This window comes from Stereum hirsutum, assembly GCF_000264905.1.
Source record: "Stereum hirsutum FP-91666 SS1 unplaced genomic scaffold STEHIscaffold_7, whole genome shotgun sequence".
In the NCBI taxonomy this organism is placed as follows: domain Eukaryota; kingdom Fungi; phylum Basidiomycota; class Agaricomycetes; order Russulales; family Stereaceae; genus Stereum; species Stereum hirsutum.
The window spans coordinates 1,037,873-1,058,836 of record NW_006763137.1 but is presented as its reverse complement, the minus strand read 5'-3'; the positions used below and the strand labels follow the sequence as shown (position 1 = coordinate 1,058,836).

General features: G+C 51.4%; 6 protein-coding genes across 6 annotated transcripts; 3 read left to right on the top strand and 3 right to left on the bottom strand.

Annotated features, from left to right (window-relative positions):
- Window positions 1-177: 177 nt before the first annotated feature.
- STEHIDRAFT_56999 (uncharacterized protein) lies at window positions 178-3,050 on the bottom strand (the record flags this gene model as incomplete). The annotated part of the gene is made up of 12 exons (XM_007303881.1): window positions 178-337; window positions 435-712; window positions 774-1,290; window positions 1,402-1,572; window positions 1,632-1,664; window positions 1,720-1,747; window positions 1,804-1,863; window positions 1,926-1,977; window positions 2,031-2,413; window positions 2,480-2,570; window positions 2,649-2,782; window positions 2,846-3,050. 12 exons carry the CDS (start codon window positions 3,048-3,050, stop codon window positions 178-180), a joined length of 2,112 nt encoding a protein of 703 aa, XP_007303943.1.
- A 328-nt stretch (window positions 3,051-3,378) lies between these two features.
- STEHIDRAFT_168583 (U4/U6 snRNP-specific spliceosomal protein) lies at window positions 3,379-5,492 on the bottom strand (the record flags this gene model as incomplete). Its single annotated transcript, XM_007304240.1, has 9 exons — window positions 5,272-5,492; window positions 5,102-5,212; window positions 4,970-5,046; window positions 4,794-4,887; window positions 4,584-4,737; window positions 4,409-4,532; window positions 4,143-4,355; window positions 3,983-4,090; window positions 3,379-3,904 (listed from the first exon to the last, which is right to left on the bottom strand). The coding sequence occupies exons 1-9, from the start codon at window positions 5,470-5,472 to the stop codon at window positions 3,379-3,381; spliced, it is 1,608 nt and encodes a 535-aa protein (XP_007304302.1). The 5' UTR covers window positions 5,473-5,492.
- Window positions 5,493-5,662: 170 nt separating this feature from the next.
- Window positions 5,663-9,071, top strand: STEHIDRAFT_79175 (glycosyltransferase family 39 protein). Its single transcript, XM_007303979.1, has 11 exons — window positions 5,663-5,784; window positions 5,847-5,971; window positions 6,039-6,343; window positions 6,396-6,504; window positions 6,563-6,725; window positions 6,781-6,964; window positions 7,024-7,137; window positions 7,201-7,656; window positions 7,735-8,067; window positions 8,146-8,476; window positions 8,541-9,071. Exons 2-11 carry the CDS (start codon window positions 5,871-5,873, stop codon window positions 8,623-8,625), a joined length of 2,181 nt encoding a protein of 726 aa, XP_007304041.1. The 5' UTR covers window positions 5,663-5,784; window positions 5,847-5,870; the 3' UTR covers window positions 8,626-9,071.
- Window positions 9,072-12,257: 3,186 nt separating this feature from the next.
- STEHIDRAFT_168581 (uncharacterized protein) lies at window positions 12,258-13,169 on the top strand. Its single transcript, XM_007304239.1, has 2 exons — window positions 12,258-12,707; window positions 12,762-13,169. The coding sequence occupies exons 1-2, from the start codon at window positions 12,365-12,367 to the stop codon at window positions 13,133-13,135; spliced, it is 717 nt and encodes a 238-aa protein (XP_007304301.1). The 5' UTR covers window positions 12,258-12,364; the 3' UTR covers window positions 13,136-13,169.
- Window positions 13,170-13,545: 376 nt separating this feature from the next.
- Window positions 13,546-16,629, bottom strand: STEHIDRAFT_79173 (uncharacterized protein). The gene is made up of 7 exons (XM_007303978.1): window positions 16,518-16,629; window positions 16,264-16,451; window positions 14,644-16,207; window positions 14,494-14,587; window positions 13,884-14,437; window positions 13,718-13,798; window positions 13,546-13,655 (listed from the first exon to the last, which is right to left on the bottom strand). The coding sequence occupies exons 1-7, from the start codon at window positions 16,602-16,604 to the stop codon at window positions 13,635-13,637; spliced, it is 2,589 nt and encodes an 862-aa protein (XP_007304040.1). The 5' UTR covers window positions 16,605-16,629; the 3' UTR covers window positions 13,546-13,634.
- A 142-nt stretch (window positions 16,630-16,771) lies between these two features.
- Window positions 16,772-20,806, top strand: STEHIDRAFT_156939 (uncharacterized protein; the record flags this gene model as incomplete). The annotated part of the gene is made up of 26 exons (XM_007304238.1): window positions 16,772-16,861; window positions 16,921-16,929; window positions 16,996-17,005; window positions 17,060-17,082; window positions 17,143-17,561; window positions 17,618-17,666; window positions 17,724-17,788; window positions 17,839-17,880; window positions 17,938-18,083; window positions 18,143-18,162; window positions 18,221-18,242; window positions 18,296-18,349; window positions 18,400-18,463; window positions 18,523-18,648; window positions 18,707-18,727; window positions 18,788-18,799; window positions 18,861-18,925; window positions 18,979-19,053; window positions 19,115-19,125; window positions 19,185-19,232; window positions 19,298-19,332; window positions 19,390-19,495; window positions 19,556-19,575; window positions 19,646-19,788; window positions 19,846-19,889; window positions 19,949-20,806. 26 exons carry the CDS (start codon window positions 16,772-16,774, stop codon window positions 20,804-20,806), a joined length of 2,577 nt encoding a protein of 858 aa, XP_007304300.1.
- Between the last annotated feature and the right edge of the window lie 158 nt (window positions 20,807-20,964).

Genomic DNA, 20,964 nt, shown 5'->3' with positions numbered 1-20,964 from the left:
AATTGCGTAACATCATCGACTGTCGCAAGAGGCAAATAAAAATCAGGTATACGTGCGGAATTAGACACAAGAAAATGTTATAAGATACGCAGTCTCCGCACTACCACACATTCCCGACGACAAGGACCATATCCACACCTGTCCACCCCTACCCAGCCTTGAAAGAACCGGACGGGCTCACTCAAGAGGCATGCTCTCAACCGCATCAACCAACGACGCCCAATTCGCCGCCACGCTGTCCGCATAATCTTGTTCTTCGCGCGCGAAAGCCTGAACGAGCTGGGTCAGGAGTGTATTCTCCCTGTTATGGAGCACGACTCGCAGTTCGTGCCACATGCTATCATAGAAAGTCAATATCAACATGTTGCCCAAAAGAAGGAAAAAGGCGAGCGCAACGGAGACGATAAAGAGTGCAGAGAAGGCGAGCAACGTACCAAGCCCTGATAAACACCCTTCGATTGAGCTGTGCCGTGATCGTGACCTTATCCTTCTCCATGGCTCCTGCAAGTTTATCTGCCTCCACCTCCCACCCTTCCTTCTGCACAGCCCGGATACCCTCCAGCTTGACGGAGGTCGTATCAACGCGTTTTTTGAGCCGTTCGACTTGATCGACGGATAGTCGGTCATGGCGGATGAACAAGTCGCGCATGGCAATGTACAGATCACGCTGGGACTTGATACCCTCCAATGTCGAGTTGAGCAATGTCCGTGTCTGCCAGTCAAAAGTCACCTATCAGAAATCAAACAGCACATCAAATGAACAAACCGCATACCCTCTGCTCAAGCAGATCCGTCTCTCTCTGCGTATGCTCTGCTACACTTCTCACACCCCTCTTCACCCCCTCCGAAAGCTCACATTCCTCCCCTCCTCTCCAACACTGCCCATTAACCTCCACAAGCACCTTAAACGTATTCGTCAACCTCGCCAAATCAGCCTGCACGTCCGACGACGCGGTAGACGCAGTCGGCAACCCATTCCCGGAAGCGAAAATTGCAGCGGGCGCGAGACCGTGTAAGAAATTAGATGTTCGTGAACGCGTGGAGTCATATGATAAGATTGACGCGGACGAGGAGAGGAGGCGATTGTTGGATGAAGAGTAGGAGGCGGAGGATGAGGATGTGGGGGAGGCCGGTGCGGATGATGAGAAGAAGTGAGTCGGTAGGTAGGAAGGCCTCAAGTTCGGAGGGATTCGTACCGCTGCTGCTTCGCGCTTCCTGATTATCCGCTCAGCGAGGATGCTGATCTTTTGCCAGGCCTCGATCAGCGGTACTATCTTCCCTCGCACATTCCTAACCGAACACAAAAGAGGGTGTAGAACCGAAACAACCCGTTAGCATTTACACCACAAGATGTGCTTTGTATAAAGATGAGTGAGTGCGGTGGCCAACGAGAAGACTAACCCAAGTTTCTCTTCCAAATCGCTGGGTATAGTCATTTCCTCGATACGGTCCACACGTTTACTAGCAGATTCTTCCTCCAGAGAGATGGCTGAGTGTTTCCGCCATTGTTCAAATGAGGGCTCGGCGAGAAAGGTGGCCAGGAGACCATCGTCCTTGATGATCGGATGATTCCTGTTCAAGACACTTTGTGAGTACTCTTCCAGTAGGCCACATAGTTATGATGAACATACACGACGAAGTTCATGAATCGTTGCAACCCTTTCCTATTAGCAGATACTCAGAATCTCTGATATTGCACGATGACGGCATCTAACATACCGTCGCTGTTCGAGGAAATTCTCATCGGCTGTTCGTGTGACTGTCAGTCCCGGTGTAACAAGACTGTAAAGCAGTTGGACTCACGTCCTATCCGTTTGGGGGGTAACTGTGGTATTATCCGGAAGGGATACCGGCGGACGAGACCTTACAACACAACATGTCGTCAGCGTGGGCCACACCAACATACGTAAACGCTCAACACTCACAATCGAACAGAAACACGAACTCCGAGTATCGTCTCGGAACGGTAGCTCCTCGCTGTCGAAGCCGAAGTCAACACTAATATCAACACGCAAAATGAAGCGACTCACATCGGTGACTACGTCATACACCATGTACCGATTCAAAATGAATCCTTGCAGGCCTCCAAAATTCACCGCGACCTTCTCCTGCCTCTTCCACCACTCTCGCGGCAATCCACTTCCTGCCACAGTCGATGGAGCTCCATTTGTGAGAGCCGTCTGCCCAGTTACATCGTTTCCGTTCGACGTCCCTCCACCAGCGCCAATGCGGGAAGGAGCGCTCCAAGGATCGTCAGAAGAATAGGGAGGAGCGGGGGCGCGGAGGACAGGGTTACTTGTTTGACGGTTGAAAGTGAATGTGGAGGGGGCTGTAGAAAGTTGACTGAGGTCGAGTGATGGTTCGGGTAGGGTATTCTGTTCTGCGAGTTTGGCGACTTGTTCGATACTGACATCTATGGATGTGCATCGTCGTAAGTTCTTCAGCAGATGATACGTTCGACCACCGAGGTTGGACGCACCTTTTCCAGACTGAGCTAAGGCTACCAAAGCCAAAGCGACGAAGAATTCGAGCTTGGACACACGAGGCCGCGAACTAACCAAGCTGATGATCTGGGATATGACGGCCACAACGGCGCATCAAGCTCAGCGCCTTTGTTATACCGAATGTTCACTTGGAACTTTGCGCACCTTCTCGATAGTGGAAGCCGCGAGACCAGATGTTCCCAAGATTCTCGATAGCGAGTTCACAGATGTCTCTCCTTCATTGGTTGGGTCCACCGCGCTGAATGACTCTTGGTATATTGGCGGGACGATAGCGTCCGCTAATGGAACCCACTCCACAAGTCAGGCTTCCTATTATGCTATCAAAAGCAATAAATGCGCACCAATGACAGAGTTAAATAATGTAGTCGAGCCCGAGCCCGCAGAACTAACAGGCAGAGTAGGCGGCGAAGGGCTCGGCGCAGCGCTCCATGGATCAAGTCCGTCGTCATACACAGACGCAGAAAGCGGGTCGTTATCTTCGACGAAGCTCGCCCCAAAGTTCCCTAGATTTGAGCGGGCTTGCGTCGGCCGCGGTGCGTTGAACATTTGGGTAGATAGATGAGAGGCGGGAGGAGGAGCCACAAGCACTTGGACCCGGTGACGCTCGAGCTTGGATTGATTGTCAACGCTTCGCTTCGCGCAAAGCCGAACCGATCAACAGACGCGTGCCTCCCTCCGAGTCCTTGAAGGTCCTTACCTCCGAACATTGAACAAGTCATGTAGACACGTTGAACGAGCGATCTTGAACGCTAAAGTTTGCTTGGGATGTCGCTGTCGGGATGACTAGGAAACCCATTCAAAGCAATCGCATCGGTTCGCACACCTCCGACAAGACATACATAAATTACATAGCCAACACCTACAATCCCCATATCTACAACGCGCTCGCCGGTGTGAACAATTGATAATTCCGGTTATACGTCCCGCTCGCCAACAACTTCGCATCGCTCGAAAGATCCACCGACATGACCTTACTCCCATCCGTCTGCAACGTAGCTAACAACTGCCAATCGTCCGCACTCCACAGCTTCACCACACCATCGTACCCCGCACTAGCCATATACAGCCCTGGTCTGTACCGCCATTCTTGTGCGAGAGTATCAGCAGACGATGAGGTGGTGGTGCCAGAAGGGGTGGGAGCTGGGGTGGCTGAGCCTTCCTTTGTGGGTTCGGGAGTCGATGTGGTGGTGGCGGAGGTGGTTGTGGTGGGAACAACGCCGTTCATGGGTTCGGACTTGGGTTGTGCGGAGGAGAGCCAGGAGGGAATCGCACCGTCTGAGCGGAAAAATCGGACGTCGGACACGTTGTTGAGATGAGCTGGGATGGTGTAAAGGGCTTTCAGTGATCGCATGTCCCATATTCGGATGGTATCATCGGAAGCACCGGTGGCGATTTGGTATCTTGTGGAAGTGAAAGAAATAAGTGCTGCGGCTATGGTTTGAAGAGAGTATGTAGGCAATGAATGAATCGAAGCGTACCCGTTTGGTGAGAAAGACATTGAGAGGATGCCTTGAACGTGTCCGTCGAGGACCATAGCTGTGCGTCCTGTTCGAAGATCCCATACTCGCCCGATAGCGTCAAGACCTCTGCAAACAAGTTAGGCATCATGATAATTTCAGAGATCATGTCCAAACCTACGCAGAAGCAACCAAGGCACCGTCATCTTGGAATTCCACAGTATATACTTCCTTTGAGTGTCCCTCCTGCAACAAGAGTTCTTTTGACGTCGCAACATCCCATAACCGCCAAGTCGTGTCAAAGCTAGCACTGGCGACGTAGTCACCCGACGGATGGAACGCAACTCGACATATCCGATCTTGGTGACCTTTCATCACTGAAATGGGGGTCTCGCTTCAACTCGTGTCAGCAGTCAGAAGGAACATGAAGGTAGACAGAAGACCAACCTGTTAAGTGACCAAAGACAAACGCAAGCGTCTCCTGCGCCACTCACAAGGTTTACTGCGTCCGGGCTTTGGGATAGTGTGGCTTGTGGATGCCACGCAAGACCACCGACGCGATCACCGTGACCTGGAACGCCACCTCAGGATAAGGACCACGGTTTTCGAACGAGGCGCTCACCTCGTAGGGTTTTTATTGGTGTGCACGAAGGCATATTCCAAAGCTTGACGGACCCGGACCAACTACCGGTCGCCAACATCTCGTTGTTTGGGGAAAAGCGAACGATCGACAGTGGCCGTTCATCCCCTATTTGAGACCCAAGATTGGTGAAATTCTGGGCAAGGTCAGCACAGTCGGCTTTGATAAACGGAATCTGGGAGATCTACGCACTTTCACGTCCGCGAAGACGCGTTTTCGGATGTCGATGAGGCGCCCTAGGGGTAATTTGCTGTCTATCCGCTGCTGGGCGACGCGCTTTTGAGCTCTGCATGGAGGGAAAACACGGACAAAGAGAATATGGTAAGCACCTTACGAGGGTCACCTGTGGGTAGGAGCAGAAACCCAACCTAGGGAGAGAGAACTCCGCGAGTCTTCGTCGAGCTTCAAGCAACTCCAGCGATCCGGGGGAGTAGAATTCTTCTTCCTATTGACGCCACACTATGAGGAAGAGAGTTGAACGTGGAGCGAAGTCGACATACCTCTTCCTCGCTCGAGTCAGACGATTCCTCATCCACCTGCATGGCATCGTCGCCTCGAGCAGCATTGATTTGGGAAAGAACGTAGATGAGACGGTCGCGTCTGTCTGCAGCCTACGAACAGAGTGCGGTCTAAATATCCAAGGCACTCTCCATAGAACGCTGACACGTACTCGCTCTCCAAATAGAGTGATAGGTTCTCCGATTTCACGAAGACGAGCCTTGACACGATTATCGTCTGTGGGGACTGCCATAGCCCTCGCCTTTTTCTTTCGTTCGAGTTCATCGAGGATGACCTTGTTCTCCATCCGGGCCCTCTCGGAGCCCATGTAGTTCGGGTCGTCCATAAGCGTGTCATAAGTGAGTTCTGCCATGGTTGTAAGCAACGACCAAGACGAAAAGGAAACAGAGTGAGCTCGTAGAGGGCAAAGTTCGGAAGGTGAGCAAGGCCCAGAGGACAAGTGATCGGGTCTTTCCCGCACGTGGCTGCCTCGACGCGGTTCTATTCGACGCTTGCTGTCCAAACACGAACTCATTGCTTTCTCTTTCTCTCTCCCATCATGTCCACCTCGGCGACGTCCACAGGCAGGGCACGACAAAGAAGGCCTGCTGGCCAACATGGCCTGTCTGTCCCTGAAATTGAGCCTGAAGAGGATGCCTACACACCACCGGGATACCAAAACCCAGTATGTTTCCTCGAACTCAACATGAATACGTGGCTCTCCGAGGTTGATGTGTTCGTGCGCAGAGAAATCGTAACCCACTGGATAAAATGTTCGAGTCGCCTGAGGCGAGCATGATTACCGTTGGCATACTGACTGCCCTCGCATTCGCTCTGCGGTTCTACAAAATCAACCATCCAGACCAGGTAGTGTAAGTACCAACACCACGCGCGTTAATTACCCACCGAGTGACGCGACGAACTAATCTTCATACATAGCTTCGACGAGGTTCACTTTGGAAAATTCGCCTCATACTACATTCTTCGAGAATACTACTTCGACGTTCACCCTCCATTCGCGAAACTTCTGTTTGGTCTCGCCGGTTGGTTCGTTGGGTTCGATGGCCACTTCAGCTTCGAGGATATTGGCGACAGCTACACAGAAAACCACGTTCCTTATGTCGGCATGAGGGCTCTACCAGCCATCCTCGGCAGTCTTACCATCCCTGTGATCTACGGCATCATGAAGGAGAGTGGCTACTCGACTATCATTGCGGCATTTTCGGCATCCCTCATCCTCTTCGGTGAGTTTCTTCGACCTTTGACTCAACCAAGATATACTGAACGCGCCTGTAGACAACGCACACATTGCTCAGTCACGTCTCATCCTTTTGGACGCGACTCTGATCTTCTTCATGTCCTTGACCATGTACTCTTATATTCGTTTCCGCAAGCTGCGCTACCAGTGAGTTCTATATATAGCATTCTCCGCTGGACGTATCACTGAGCTTATCCGCACACAGCGCGTTCTCTTCTCAATGGTGGGGATGGCTCATAGCGACTGGTGTATTCATGGCCTGCACCTGGGGATCCAAGGTTAACGGCATTCTCACGGTCTTCGCAATTGGCGCTGCCGTTCTCGTTGACCTATGGGATATCCTCGACCTCAAGAAAACCCCGGACATGGTGGGTATTTACCTCCACCACGAAACCTAAGAATACCGTGCTGACGGTCCCGCAGGAACACTTCTGGCGACACTTTGCCGCCCGCGCGATCGGTCTCATCCTCATTCCTTTCGTCGTCTATCTCTCGTTCTTCTATGTCCACTTCGCTATTCTCACGAAGTCCGGTCCCGGTGACACCTTCATGAGTCCTCAGTTCCAGGAGACGCTGGCTGGCAATGAGCTGCTTATGAACAGTCAAGGTGAGTCTATCATTGTACAGGCGTGACTTTGTGTCGTCATGGGCTAACATCGGTATCAGAGATCCGGTATTTCGACACCGTCACTATCAGGCATAAGGACACGAAGGTCTTCTTACACTCGCACCTCGAGAAATATCCTCTCAGATATGATGACGGCCGTGTTTCTAGCCAAGGTAGATTTAACCCCGTTTATTCTTTCCACTAGTTGACTAAACCACTCAACTACCTGTTCTCAGGTCAACAGGTTACCGGTTACGGTCACGCCGACGCGAACAACAACTGGCAGATCATTCCCACCAAGGCCCTTCCTGAGACTGGGCGTGGCCGTATCGTCCGCCACAACGATGTTATCCAACTCTTGCACGTCAACACTCAAACCGTCCTCCTCACACACGATGTCGCCTCCCCGCTCATGCCCACGAACCAAGAGTTCACGACCTGGCCAAAGGACGATTACACTCGGTACAACGACACCCTCTTCCATCTGTTCTTGAAAGATGCACATGAGGGTGAGGCGTGGAAGACAAAGGGTGGACATTTCAGGTTGGTGCATGTGCCGACGAAAGTAGCCCTCTGGACCCATCGAGAGCAGTTGCCGGATTGGGCATTCAAGCAGCAAGAAATCAATGGTGACAAGAAGCCCACAGAGAAGACGGCGATTTGGTACGTTGACGAGATCGCAGAGCCTGCTGGTGTGTACTCTATGCCAATATTTCACTCAACGAGTACCTGACGCTTCTTTGTGGGGTTTTCTTGATTCGATCTGACAGAGGGCGAAGAGCTCCTTGATCGCACGGCCGACATCCAGGTCAAAGAACCCAAGTCCATGAACTTCTTCAAGAAGTTCTTCGAGCTTCAGACTTTGATGTTGCAGCACAACGCGGGTTTGACGGCGTCGCATCCCTACGCGAGTCAACCCATCAATTGGCCGTTCTTGTTGAGCGGTATCAGCTTCTGGACGCAGAGCGAGGGCCAGAAGCAGATCTATCTCATTGGTAACGTCGTCGGCTGGTGGACCTGCGTCATTGCGATGTCTATCTACGTTGGAATCATCGGCGCGGATATGCTCGCTAGGCGGAGAGGGATCACTCCCATTGAGCCACGTACGTATTCGCATCCTGTCGCAACCCTCCTATCAATCTTCCCTTACTGACGTTTATTCGTCTCGTCTCGTCTTGCAGCCGTCCTGAACCGTCTCTGGAACAACGCCGGCTTCTTCGTTATCATCTGGTTTATCCACTACTTCCCCTTCTTCCTCATGAACCGTCAACTGTTCATCCACCACTACCTTCCTTCTCATCTCGCCTCTGCCCTCGTCGCCGGTGCCGTCCTCAACTTCGTACTTTCTGACACCATCAACTATCCGATCTCTATTCGTGGACTTAGGACGAGGGCTCAGCCAACGCAGTATGCAGAGCTGGGTGTAAAGGCGCCGATCGTTGTTGGGCTGTTCGCAATTGCGATGATGGCGTGTTTGGTATATCTTGCGCCGCTGACTTATGGAACACCAGGGTATGTTGTTTATTTTGTTGCTGCTTGGTTTGTTCGAGATAGATGACGAGCCGTCTTATTGCAGGTTGACGGGCGAGCAAGTGAACGCGCATCGTCTATTGTCTTCTTGGACACTACACTTCGCCGCAAAAACGACAGCGGAGATCTAATGAAGAGATGATTACCTGTCGAGAGCGTTGGAGGATGTGTCGATCGGGTGTTGTTGTTGTTGTGCTATGCTCGAGTTGTGGATGGAATCGATTCTTCCGTGGAAATGTTTTGGCTTTTCGCCCCTCCCAAGCTTTGTTTCCCTGCGTTCCTTTCTCTTTGCTAAACCTGAATTTGACGAGACCCGGACTATTCATTCCGAGATGTGATGTGTATAGTCTCTCGCTACCCGTGCTACCCTCCATGACAGTTCTTCTTCTCTAAATTTTCGTGGCGAGAGACATCTTTCTTCGAAGAGGACTGGTTTCCCCGTAATTGCTATTCTTCTGTTTCTAAATTCTGCCTCGATACGTTAGTTATATATATACCACCCATCCCCTGGGTGAAAGCGCTTTGTAAATAGCTGCACTGGACCATTGTCTGTAGAATGACTATGCTCCCAAGTCCCCAAGTCTATGGTGAAGGATTATTTAATCTAAGTACGATGCGTGGTTCCCAAAGTCGGCAATCTGGGATGGAAACAATGATGTATACGTGATGTTCCAGCCCGAGAAATGATATTATTGCATACATTGGAGTGAGAGTGCATAAAAAGACAGTACTTACGCCACCATATTTGGAGTTGTTTGTTTCGGGTGTCAATGTCGTGGCGACGTCGCCAGGCTCAGAGTCAACGTTCACCGCCCACTCCTGTTAACAATTCGTTTTAGCTTGCCTACACTCACGTCTTCAAGAGAGACTTATTCTCACTTCTATAGCACAGCTGCGGGCACACTCGCATCTTTCGCCGCATCTGTCGCTTAGGAGTATTGCTCGCTTCTCCCTCTCGAAGTCATCGCAACGGTCCAGTAACAGTAGTACTTCGACACCCAGCTACCATAGCTCGATTCCAATCGTACCCCACGCCACTTCCAGGTGCATAGCGTCGCAGCTCAGCTCTCACTACTCTGTCAATCGCCATGTCATCTCCTCCTCACACGCCTGTTGTTTCGGACCATCCACTGGTGCAGACGAGGACAGACGTCGAATGGAAACAAGTGGAGGCGGAGGAAAAAAAGCAGACCAGGCAAGAACGCTATGGTAAGCCATTTGAATATGTGTTCTTTCGCCTCGTACCGATTTGTATACACAGACTCGAAGTATATCGAGAACCGCGGTCGGGCTTTTTTCTCCAACGACGGAACCCTATTCTTCTCCCCCAATTGTCGCGTGCTCCCTCGGTGGCAGCCTCCACACCCAGACTTCGAACCCAAAACTCTCCGAGAACTTCAGCTCCCGGTCTGGTATAAACGTCCTGAGGTCATCTGGAAGTCTTGCGCCATGATCAACATGCCTCTCAGTGGCATCTTTTCGTGTTTGCGAGACCGGTACTGTCGGCAATTAGAATTCAATTCGGCGAGAAACGTCTGGCGTCTCAGCCCTCATGTACAGCAGCTTTGGAGTATAACCTTCGACGCAATCGAAAAATGTCTATGGTCCATCGGGGATGGTTCTCTGGGTTTGCCCACACTAATGGAACCACCGCCACGGCCGGACCATATGTTTCGAAAGGAGTACAGACTCCGTGGAGCAGCGAACGCGGGTATCGTTGAAGCTCGCAATTGTATCATTGCTTGGATCAGCGCATTTTTCTTTTTCGTGCGCTCGTGCGATAGAATAGTCCCTCTTCCTTCCGACGACCCTCTTTCCGAACCTTCCGCCCATTTGGCCAAATCGTACCCCAGCTCGTTTACGTGGCTGCCGAAATGGTTCAGAATCCTAGTGAGAGCGCATCCCGACTTGCAGGGTTGGTTGAGCTCGGTGAGATCCTACTGGTGTAACGTTGAGAAGCAAAACATACCGGGCCTCTTCTTCAATCTCGAACATTATCATACAGCTTCACCGTCGCTCTCCTGGCTATACGAAAACAACATTCCAGTGTGGTATCCTTGGGGAGAGAAGGAGACACTGATAGCAAAGATGGATCCCCTCGTGGCTCGATTCAAACCTCCAAAGTCTATGATGGAAAAGGCCGAGATTGAGCGGTATAAGGAGGAGCATGCGCGATGGGAGGCTGGGTTGGAAACCGAGGTCGAAACACGGCAACACAACGACCGTGATCTGTCTCGTCAGCGGAGAGAACAAGAAGATCGCTTGGTACGCCGTAGGATGCGCACACCAATCGTGTTTTCATCACAGACTTCGCCTCCCTCAATGTCTGCCGAATTGACACAACGCCCACAAATTTCGTTCGCTCCCATTATGAGTCACTCGGTTTCATCGTCGCAGTTTGCGACGCCCTTGGCGCGGCATGGATCCCATGACAGGCTTTCCAGCTCTACAGAAACAGCTGAGCCGTCCTTCAAGGAAAATGCATCCTTGTTCTCGCCCTCATTTTCTTCGCCACTCGCGACGCCACCCGGTCCATCACTTCCTCCAGCCGACTCGTCTAGTGTTTCCCTCATGCAGATACCTGTGACACCGTCCTCGTACTCTCATTTTCCTGTTTCACCGCTCACGTCTCCGTCCGACACTTCGCCCTCTCCGCCCGAACCGTCCGTTACATCTCATACCTCATCCAATTTCCACTCAGTCATATCTGCGTCCACGCACACCTCAGATATGTATCGGCATCAGGTCCCGGCTCGTCCCTACGGACAAGATCTTGTAGACTTCTTCCATCTTCGCTCAGTGGAAAACGCGATAACCGAGAGCCACGAGTCGCCTGAAGAAAGGGATTGTAGGCTCCGTCGCGATGAAATCAACGGCGACATTAGGGTTTACGAATGGGCAGAGGAGCTTGCCGTCCAGGGCAGCTTCATGGTTCTTTCAATGTCGGAGAGGAAGTATATCAACCCTCATGCACGTATGGACGGCGCCCGGGAGCTGCTAGCTGATACAGCGCTTTCCTACCTCTACGATTCGCACCACAACGAACTCCATTTCGTGCCCATTACCGATACATTTTGCCCTCCCAGTACACAAAAGTATCGCCAACTTCATCCCGAGTTTATCGACGAAGAGGAAGAGCACACATTCAGCCCCGAGATCGACATTTCTACCGGTATACGAAGTATTACCTTCGAAGACGACGCGGTGGCGGTGGCAACGACACGTTTGGGCTTCAATCCACAATCGGTGGAGTCGAGTGGGTTTCAAGTTGATCAAGAGATGTGGAAAATAGTCCTTAGCAAGCTCCAGAGCACGTCACCTTCGTTGGAAACGGTTTCGTCATCTCTTGCTCAAAGACTTTGGGAATTTCTTGAATCTTTTGCCTCGAAGCCCACTCATATTACTGCATCCAAGGACGTTACCGAGACGCAAAAGTCTCCTGCAGCTGAATATGTCCATTCTTCCACCGTCGGTACATTGATGCACACGATTTACCGTGACCTCGACGAAGGCGTCCACACAGCAATCCGAGAATTGATATACTTTCACCAGAGCCCACACGCTACGAATGCACCCGAATCTGGACCGTCCGTGAGCAGGGAACGCAATTCCGACAATGAGGCGACCTCGCCCCTTTTGAAGATGTGGACCATCGACTTCCCAAATCTTGTGGTGGTTGGTCGGGGACGACTAATGAGAGCCTCGCCCCAGCCCTCGACGGTCACATCCATCACCACTTGCTCTGATGAGTGGTGTCTCGTAGTTACCTCCGCATGTGATGCGTTGCATGCAAGCAGGCTACTGGCAAGCGGATTCGATACTACCGGAGTTGCTCTTCATCTGTGCAAGCGAGGTATCCCGTTCCGAACAATGGTCTGGCGAGGACCGATCAAGCATGAGCATCGACCAAAGCCGAAACCCGTACGTTTTGATGGGCATGTCTGGAATGTTTGGGACTATCGCGAGTACCTGCGGGAGCGATCCGATCTCTTGCGAATTCCCTGGATAAGGCGCGCATGCTACCTAGCTGGCGGGCTTCTGTGGCGTATAGCGACTGAAGTTTGTGGACCACCATCTCGAGAGATGATCGAAAAAGGACCTTCTGAGGGAGCCAGACGCGGCGAGCACGCTTCCAATCTCCGCGGCTGGGTAGACGATGAACTTTCGGAGGATATCGTAGCCCTAATTATCGGGCTTTATCTTTGCCCTCAATGTACGCACATTCCGTTCTATCCATATGAGTTACCCCTAAATATATGTAATGCAGACCCAAGCCAGGAAATTGATGAACTCAGAGATCTCGCTGCTAAGCAAGAGAAGGGACGAGCTAACCTCAGACGTCTTTCGTGGTGGCCGCTTCCGTCTACCTTTTGGCACTATAGCCTGGGCAGTCTAGGCCATTGGAGCACGCGCAATGAGAAATGGTATATAGATCGTCGGAATGATTTGGAGCTGTGTTACTTGGGAGAGCAGGCGTCATCGAATCCTATCCCTCCTAAGGGGGCAAAGCAGTGGAGGAATACTACACGGTTCGGTGGGTTCAGTAAAACCTTGCTTAGAATTACAGAGGATAAGGCTAGTTCAATGATCCGCTCCGGTGGCAAATCTCTGGAAGAGTCAGGATTACCATACACATCTTAGGAATTGTATTCGTAATAGAATTGTCACAGAATGTTTCTCAGAGGGATGCATGGAGCTTGTGAGGTCTGCCTTTTTCGTAGCGTCATGCGTAGTTTCAACCGATATACCTGTAGAAATTGCAATGTTTGGTATTCGCTGAACAGCACGTGAAGCTTGAAGATTGGTGAGCCTGACTCCCTGAGCCATGCACCTCCCACTTTCCGGCGGAGCCGCGCGATGAAAGGCGAAAAATCGTCAAGGAATTTTCATCTTGGGACCCAGCTTTACTCAATGGTCTCGACAGATGTTACTGACTTTGTTACGTGTGTAACATTTTATCTGGCTCAGAAAGACTGTGGCACGGGATCGAAGCAGGTTTGTATAATGTTCATACCTTTGGACAACGATCGAGCTCGCTCTTGCGTTTCTTCCTCGCACGTCATTATTGCATACATTAGAGTGAGAGTGAGGCATAAAAAGACAATGCGAACATGCTGTGTAGTAGACAGCTAAAATACGATTAGATTACACTGTCCCGGACCTGCGAAAACAGCAGTGTCAGTTGAGGCATAACGGTGAGGACGAGGTCAACATTACACGTACCTTCTGCATGAAGCCCGATACACGGCCTATATCAGCTACATGGGCCTCGCTCTCCATAGCGATGACAAGATCGTCAAGCATCTGTCGAACACAAAAACAGTAAACATCCACGCCCACTCACATGGAGAACGTCAAGGGAAGAAAGAACAAAGAAAAATTCGCGTACCTCTTCCACCTTGTCAATCGGCACACCCGTACAAAGCGCCACAATCTTCTTACACTGAAACTCCTTCTCCGCACTCGTCCCCTTCAGATTCTTCATCCTCTCCGCCACCAACTCCTCCATCCTCACCTGCCACATTTGCATCCTCTTCAGCCTCACCAAACTCGCCACCGAATCCGATAGCGGGATCGTAGGGTCCGTCTCCAAATTGAACGAAACGTCCACCAACCCACCCAGCCCCACCATTGTCGAATTCGCCCCTCGCCTCATGAACGCAGGACCAGCGGTTGCTTTCGCGTCGTTACCTGCGAGATCAGTCCGCCCGGTCCAATCGAACGAGTCTTCGTCTTTGAGAGCCTTTTCGACGTTGCGGATCCGTTGATTGATCTGATCGAGTTCGCCGCAGCGGGCTTGCCAGGCTTGGATCTGTTTGCGCTGTTCGGAGAGTTCGCGAGTGGCGGCGCGGAGGTGGGCTTGTGTGACATCGAGCTGGTCTTGTTTGACCTTGACCTCGGCGGAGAATTCGGAGCTGAGGCTCTGGATCATGGAGGTCATATCTGCCGCCTTTCTTTAGACACGTGCATTCCAGCGGAGAACAATGAGAAAAACTCACCAGCAATCACGTCTTGACTCTTCTGCACCGGCGCGGAGGGCCCCGACCTCAACGAAGCAATAAGATCCTCTACTCTTGGGCCACCGCCAAGCTCCTGAAGGTCTAGTTCAGCGACGTGCATGACTGAGGCATACGAAACATAGGACTGACCTCATTCTCAACCCCGAAGTCTCCCGGTCTGAGCCCAAGTTTATTAGGCAATATCCGGTTCGCACCAACGTCGAGCATTGTCCGGACTATACTACGATTACCTACCCTCGCTGCGACATTCAGCGCCGTATCACCATGCTCGTCCTGTAGATCCACAATCGAACGGAAGTCGCCACCCTCTTGCTGTGCGATCCATACGAATATCGTATCCAGGTAATATCGCGCCACAATGGCTCGGTTCTTCACCCCGGCAAGCGCGACAATATGATGCAAGACAGACTTTCGCGACGTGTCGAGCGTCCAGATCGATTCATGCAAAGAAGTCACGAGCGTAGTGAACGATTGTTGTTCGAAATTGTCCGAGGCGAGACACGCGCGTATGAGTGGCGTCTCGCCATTATAATTCCCTCGATGGATATCAGCACCATTCGCAATGAGCGTCTCGACGGTCCTCTGACGGCCCATGCTCGCAGCGATGTGCAGAGCCGTGTGGCCCAGATCGTCCAGAACATAATCGACCGTTGGTGGTGCCCCGGGGTTGTCTGGTGGTATCTCGCGTAGGATTTCTAAAGCACGTGCGGGGTCGTCCCTTTGACATATCGTTGTGACGAGTGTGTTGCGTCTGAGGTCCTTCAAGGGCGCGGTGAGGTCCATGTGTCGATTAATCGACGGTTTAGTCGCGAAACGACATTGACGCTCGACACGGAAGCTCGATGAGGGTGGTGCCATTGTGCCGTTCGACTGAGGCATCGGTTGACTGCCCGATAATGATTGCGTGTCCGAGCGATCGAGGCCATTTGACTGAGATAGCGGCGGCGGCGCCACGCTAGGTGCGCGGGAGTTGGGTTGTGTAGGTATTGCTTGTGACTGAGTATCCATGTATTGAGATTGACCGTCTTGCAGCTGCGGTAGAAACTCCTGAAGATATGTAAGGTGAGGGGGCTCCGTCCGTGCACGTTTGGTAGGAGACGGATTATCGTCGTTAGATTGAGGTACTGGGACAGCAGATAGTGGTCGCGGTACATCAGGTGTTTGGATGCTCGGAGAAGCGGCCAGTGTAGGAGCTAGATCAGGGACTGAGTGTGAAGACATGAGGGAGTGAAGAGTGGCCTGCGGAGTGGGGGTATTGCCCACGACTTCAGAACGCGTCCTTTTGAGGGACTGAACTGGTGGCGTCGAAGGAGTCGAGGTGGAATACTGAGATAACTGTGGCCCCTGAGTGAGATTATTAGATGGAGAGGAATATACGAGGTTTGGTTGGTGATGAGAAGAAGAGGAGGGGGTGAAGAGTCCTTGAGCCCGTCCTTGGTTGAGCAGGCGCAGGGCAGAGCCCGGGAGAATGGGAGCTGAAGGAAGGGCAGATGGTAAGAAGCCTGCAGGATCACCGAGGCTGGAGAAGGATGACGAAGCAGATAGAGGGCGTTGACCCATACCGCCAGTACCAGATAATTGCGCAGGCAGACCGCCGAGCGAAGCAGAACTCGGGACAAAGTCAAATAAAGGCGCCAGCAGGTGTGCGACACCGTATTGCGCAGAAATATCGCGTCCTCTCTCCAAAGGTATCCTTTAGACACAATGCATAAGTCTCCTCTAGAACAAGTTTCACAAATGAATACGGACCAGGTACCCTGATATTTCCCATAACCTCCCTGGACGATTTCGTGCTTCCCAGGGAGAATCTCTTTCTCTAGAATCTTTGTACGACGGCCTTTGTCGACACCAGCGACCTTGAGGATCTGTGTCGCGTTCACATACGAATCGGCGCGTCGCCTCATCACAGCGATTCCTCTGACCATGCATTCATACACCTAGCGACGCGCGACACGAGCGCGTCATGTCAGCGATAGCTCAGCGATGATAAAGATGACACGCACTTGGACCGATGAATATACTGCATTGTAAATCTTTACTGGCGGGGGCTGGGACGCGCTCGCCATCTGTGCTGTCTGCACGGCTTGCATTCGTCGCGTTGCTCGATGGTAAACGTCGGAAGGGGGATGGTGTCGGACTAAGGCCAGCCAACGCGTGATGCGATGGCGCCGGCGCGTGACGGAGTTTGAACGCGACGCGGACTCCACTTCCGTCGCGTCTCGAACTTCGCCGCGTCCTCTCACCATCGCTCGCCACAATGGCCATACAGGGCGAAGCGGAGCCCCTTCTGCGTCCAGAAGACATAGACTCAATGACCGTATATCCTTTCATACACATGATTCGGACGGTATGCGTCCTCATTCACTCTTTCATGCAGCTTCTGAATTTGATAATGATCATTCTTAGGACGTCATGGTAGCTGATATCCTTTAGATTCCACCCTTTCAATCTACTGAGCCCTCAACTTCCTCTGTATTCTAGCACTTTATTGGTACGTTACATGAAGAAGCTGTATAAACGTCTCTGGACTCACACGAGATGACAGATACGCCACTGACATATGAGGCCGTATGTAGACTCTGCGCCTCCACAGACTACCACTGCCTTGCTGATATAGATGTCCTGCAGCTCACCGCTCCGGACCTGACCTACACTCTGATCCGGCCTCTTGCAGAAAAATACATATCCATTCAACAATCAGGCAACATGTCCATCGTGTTCTGTCTTCTCCTGAACCGTGTATATTTTGTAAGGGACCAGGGTCTAACAACAGTTTCTCTCTCTCGTACTCGGGCCACACTCTGCGAGATCCTGGCAATACGCTGTATGCGAGAATATGCCGATAATCTTCTTGACCTGGCTTTGGTTGCTACGACGAGCTGGCCAGTATTTAACGGCGCGGATCCGATGGTCATGGCTCAGGCGAGGCAGGACAACGACGACCTCGAAGATAGAGTCGGGAATGCTATAGAAATGGCTATCATTAGCAGAGGCAAGGGATTCATCAAGAGCGACCCTTGCCAAAAGGTCATTGACGCAATTTGGAGGTACGCGCAGCTCCTCACTCTGCGGCACGGCCTCAGATAACCATCAAGTATGATAGTGGCAAATGTGTCTATCAAGCAGACAGTAGTCACTCTATCTTGTCCGATGTAGGTTATTGCGTTCGCAGAAGATGGCAGTGATATCCACTCATTGTGCCATGACAGACGTACAAGCGTACCCCCATACACTTCTACAATCCCCACACAGCACCGCTACTAGACCATTATCGGTTCGTTCCTTGTCCGAATACTCCGTGTGACGATGCTGACATTCAATCAGTCTGAAAGTTCCCGCTATACGCTCGGTCCTCGAGTACACGAAGTCCGTGCATATGCTCGTCTTCAACTGCCTATCTACTGAAATCCAAATAATTTCCAGCTTCCTCATTCTTTTCGTCCTGTTCATCCTAGCGATCGAACTCAACTCACGAGACTCGTTAAATGGCTGGGAGGTAGCCTTCATAGTATACGCTCTTGGGTTCTCTCTTGAGAAAGTCGCAGCTATGCAAGAACATGGGATCAAAGGTGTCTGGTCTTCACTGTCTGATCATGCACTTGGACGCTGACACGAGTCTCGACGACAGTATATTTCACAGGAACATGGGTCAGTGTGCACACACCGCGTGCTTGAAACCTCACTAAAGAATGTCCAATTCGGATAGAATGGTTTCGATCTAGCATTTGGTTAGTGCATGTCATGGCTTGCCCGTGTGCATATCTGAAGTTTGTCTTTGCAGTGACGATATATTTCAGTTACGCCTCCCTCCGAATCTATGGGATCTATCACCACAGTAAGTCGCACAGTCGTTGCTCGTCGTATGTTAGGTGACAACATTTCCAGGTCTTTGGGCTAGGGAAACGGGCACCAACTGTCTCGCTCTGATAGCATGCCTCATGTTCCCTCGGTATGTGGATCCTTTAAATAGATACCGTCGAGCTTGTATCTTGATCAACGACGCTACAGACTAGCATTTGTTACGCTGCGAAATAACCTCATGGTTCTGTCTCTGCGGGCTATGATCGCCCAGTTTGCTGCCCTCATGCTCATCGCCGCGTTTTGTTTCGGGGGCTTCCTGTATGCTTTATGGACGTAGGTATCTACTTTCTCCATACTGTCCATACTCTCCTGATATCGTTGGGATATGTAGCTTTGCAAGAGATGATGCAGGGTAAGTATCACACAGACTTTTTTCGTCGTCTTCCACTTGACGTCATGTATTCCTTTACAGCTATCCCGCAAGGTGAGCCCTCAACACAAGTACAAACGCATCCACTTTGCGTACTGACTTTCTAATTTCAAAGTACGATTGCTTGGTGGATGCTTGATCTTTGGTTCGGTCTTGATGCGAGTGGTTTCGAGAATGCTTGTATGTTCAAGTAATGTGTTTTTTGTTTTCTATACTCAACCGGGATGTTTCAGCCAAATTCAACTCGATATTCGGCCCACCAGTGCTCGTCACTTATGCTTGCCTGAGTAACACTTTGCTTTTGACCGGTAAGGCCATCTTTCCCTCGTCTTTTCGGTAGTCTTGGCTGACTCGAGCCCCTCTACTCAGTGCTCGTTTCTGTATGTTCTTAAACTGGGATTAGTTTACAGTTCGGACCTGAAGGATGGCATGCTTATAGATTCTGTCGCATACATTCTCGACCATCAATGACGACGCTGCCGCCGAGGTGAGTTGTCTCGTCTTCTCACTTACTCTCCTTCCTCCTACCGGCCCCTCATTGATACAAACCAGGCTATGTTCAGACGTGCTGTGTCCACGATAGAAGGGTACGCATGTCCACGCTTGCATAAAGGATACTGATATATTTCGATTCTCGGAAACAGTGTAAAGGCGGATTACCTCTTCTCGTACCAGCCACCCATCAACCTCTTGGCTCTCGTCATCATGCTTCCTGCGAGCTATCTCTTGTCGCCTCGGTGGTTCCACAAAGTAAGCTTTCCTCCTGAAAGTTGACGTAGCTCAATACTTATCTGTGGCTACAACCGACAGGTCAACGTATTCATGATCAGGTCTGCTTCAGTTTCATCAGTTATCCCTGTATCGACATCGTCGAATAAGACATACTCTGTTTCTTCTCAGATTGACAAGCTTCCCGATTTTGATCACTGTTGCTATCTATGAGCGACATGCGAGGAGGATTGGGACGACCGGGTTTGGCGAGACCTTCATGATGACCACTGAGCACATTCTCGACACGCTTCCGCGGCAACTCAAAAGACTCAGTAGGCTATTGCAACGTCCCCGTGATGAGAACTCTACTCACGCACTTTCACTACTAGCCATCTTTGACGGTCTTACCGGCGGCGGCGCAGAGATAGATGCGGTAAGTGGGGTAATTGTCACTTGAATCTCATAGTTCTAATAATCTGTATCCGCACGCAGATTTTCGACATAGAGGATGAACTCGACAGCGCTCTGGACCCACAAGACAGTGGTATACTCCCACCTCCTATGGGTAGCGAACGCTCAACCTCCGCCTCACGTCACTCCCTCGCCCCATCCCATTCTCAATCCCAACGCCGCCGCTCCTCAACCCACACCACCTCTCGACCATTTCCCACCTCCAACCCCTCCGCACCCACCACACCCACCAAAGACAAAGAACGTTCCCGACACAACAGCACCAACAACAGCCCTCAATCGCCCACGTCACACACCGGAGGCCACTTTGGCCACCACCCGATCCGCCAACGTGTCAACTCCGCATTGAACCGCGGTGCGGAGATGGCACAGAGTTTCACGAGTCCGTTGGCTCAGATTTATCAGCCTTTGGTGGTGGATACGGATATTCCGGAGGAGGACCATCCGCAGGCTGGGACTTTGGAAGGAGTGAGTTATGGGCCTGTGATGAGGAGGAGGTTGAGTTCGATGGCGAGGAGGCCGACTGGGATGGATATTCCGAGGAGGATGGGAGTTGGGAGTCACGGGGGTGGTGCGAGACATGGTCAGGGTGGACCTTCCTTTGATGCGCTTTTGAGTGAAAGTCCAGATCAGAGAGAGCACGAGCCCGCCGTTCAGGAGGAGGCCGACCAAGTCTCAGATGGGAAAAAGGTGCAAGGTGATGGTGGCGAAGATCCCGGTGAGAGCAAAAGTCAACCGAAAACGGTGGGTGACACGGAGAATAGAGAGGAGGCTGTGGGGACGTTGCAGTGGCAGGAAAGGTTGATAAAGATGGAGGAGAGGCAGGCGAGGATCGAGAATATGTTGATGGAGATCAGTAAACACGTTGGTGTAAAGTGAGCCGGAGTGAGGTAGGATCAGCATTGGATTTTTCTCTGAGTCACTGCATATCGTACATCACACATACGCAAACACGAGCATATACGGTTTATTTATGGACTTTTCTCATAACACGTTTTACTGGTCACACTTCCGCACATATACAGTTGCAGTTGAAC

Coding starts and splice junctions, on each gene's coding strand:
- STEHIDRAFT_168581 (XM_007304239.1), top strand. CDS start 12,365: ATGGTCTGGCGAGGACCGATCAAGCATGAGCATCGACCAAAGCCGAAA. Junction 12,708..12,761: donor GCTTTATCTTTGCCCTCAAT/GTACGCACATTC, acceptor TATGTAATGCAG/ACCCAAGCCAGGAAATTGAT.
- STEHIDRAFT_79173 (XM_007303978.1), bottom strand. CDS start 16,604: ATGCAAGCCGTGCAGACAGCACAGATGGCGAGCGCGTCCCAGCCCCCG. Junction 16,208..16,263: donor GGGAAATATCAGGGTACCTG/GTCCGTATTCAT, acceptor TTGTGTCTAAAG/GATACCTTTGGAGAGAGGAC. Junction 13,656..13,717: donor TATCGGGCTTCATGCAGAAG/GTACGTGTAATG, acceptor CTGTTTTCGCAG/GTCCGGGACAGTGTAATCTA.
- STEHIDRAFT_79175 (XM_007303979.1), top strand. CDS start 5,871: ATGTTCGAGTCGCCTGAGGCGAGCATGATTACCGTTGGCATACTGACT. Junction 7,657..7,734: donor CGAGATCGCAGAGCCTGCTG/GTGTGTACTCTA, acceptor TCGATCTGACAG/AGGGCGAAGAGCTCCTTGAT. Junction 8,068..8,145: donor GATCACTCCCATTGAGCCAC/GTACGTATTCGC, acceptor CTCGTCTTGCAG/CCGTCCTGAACCGTCTCTGG.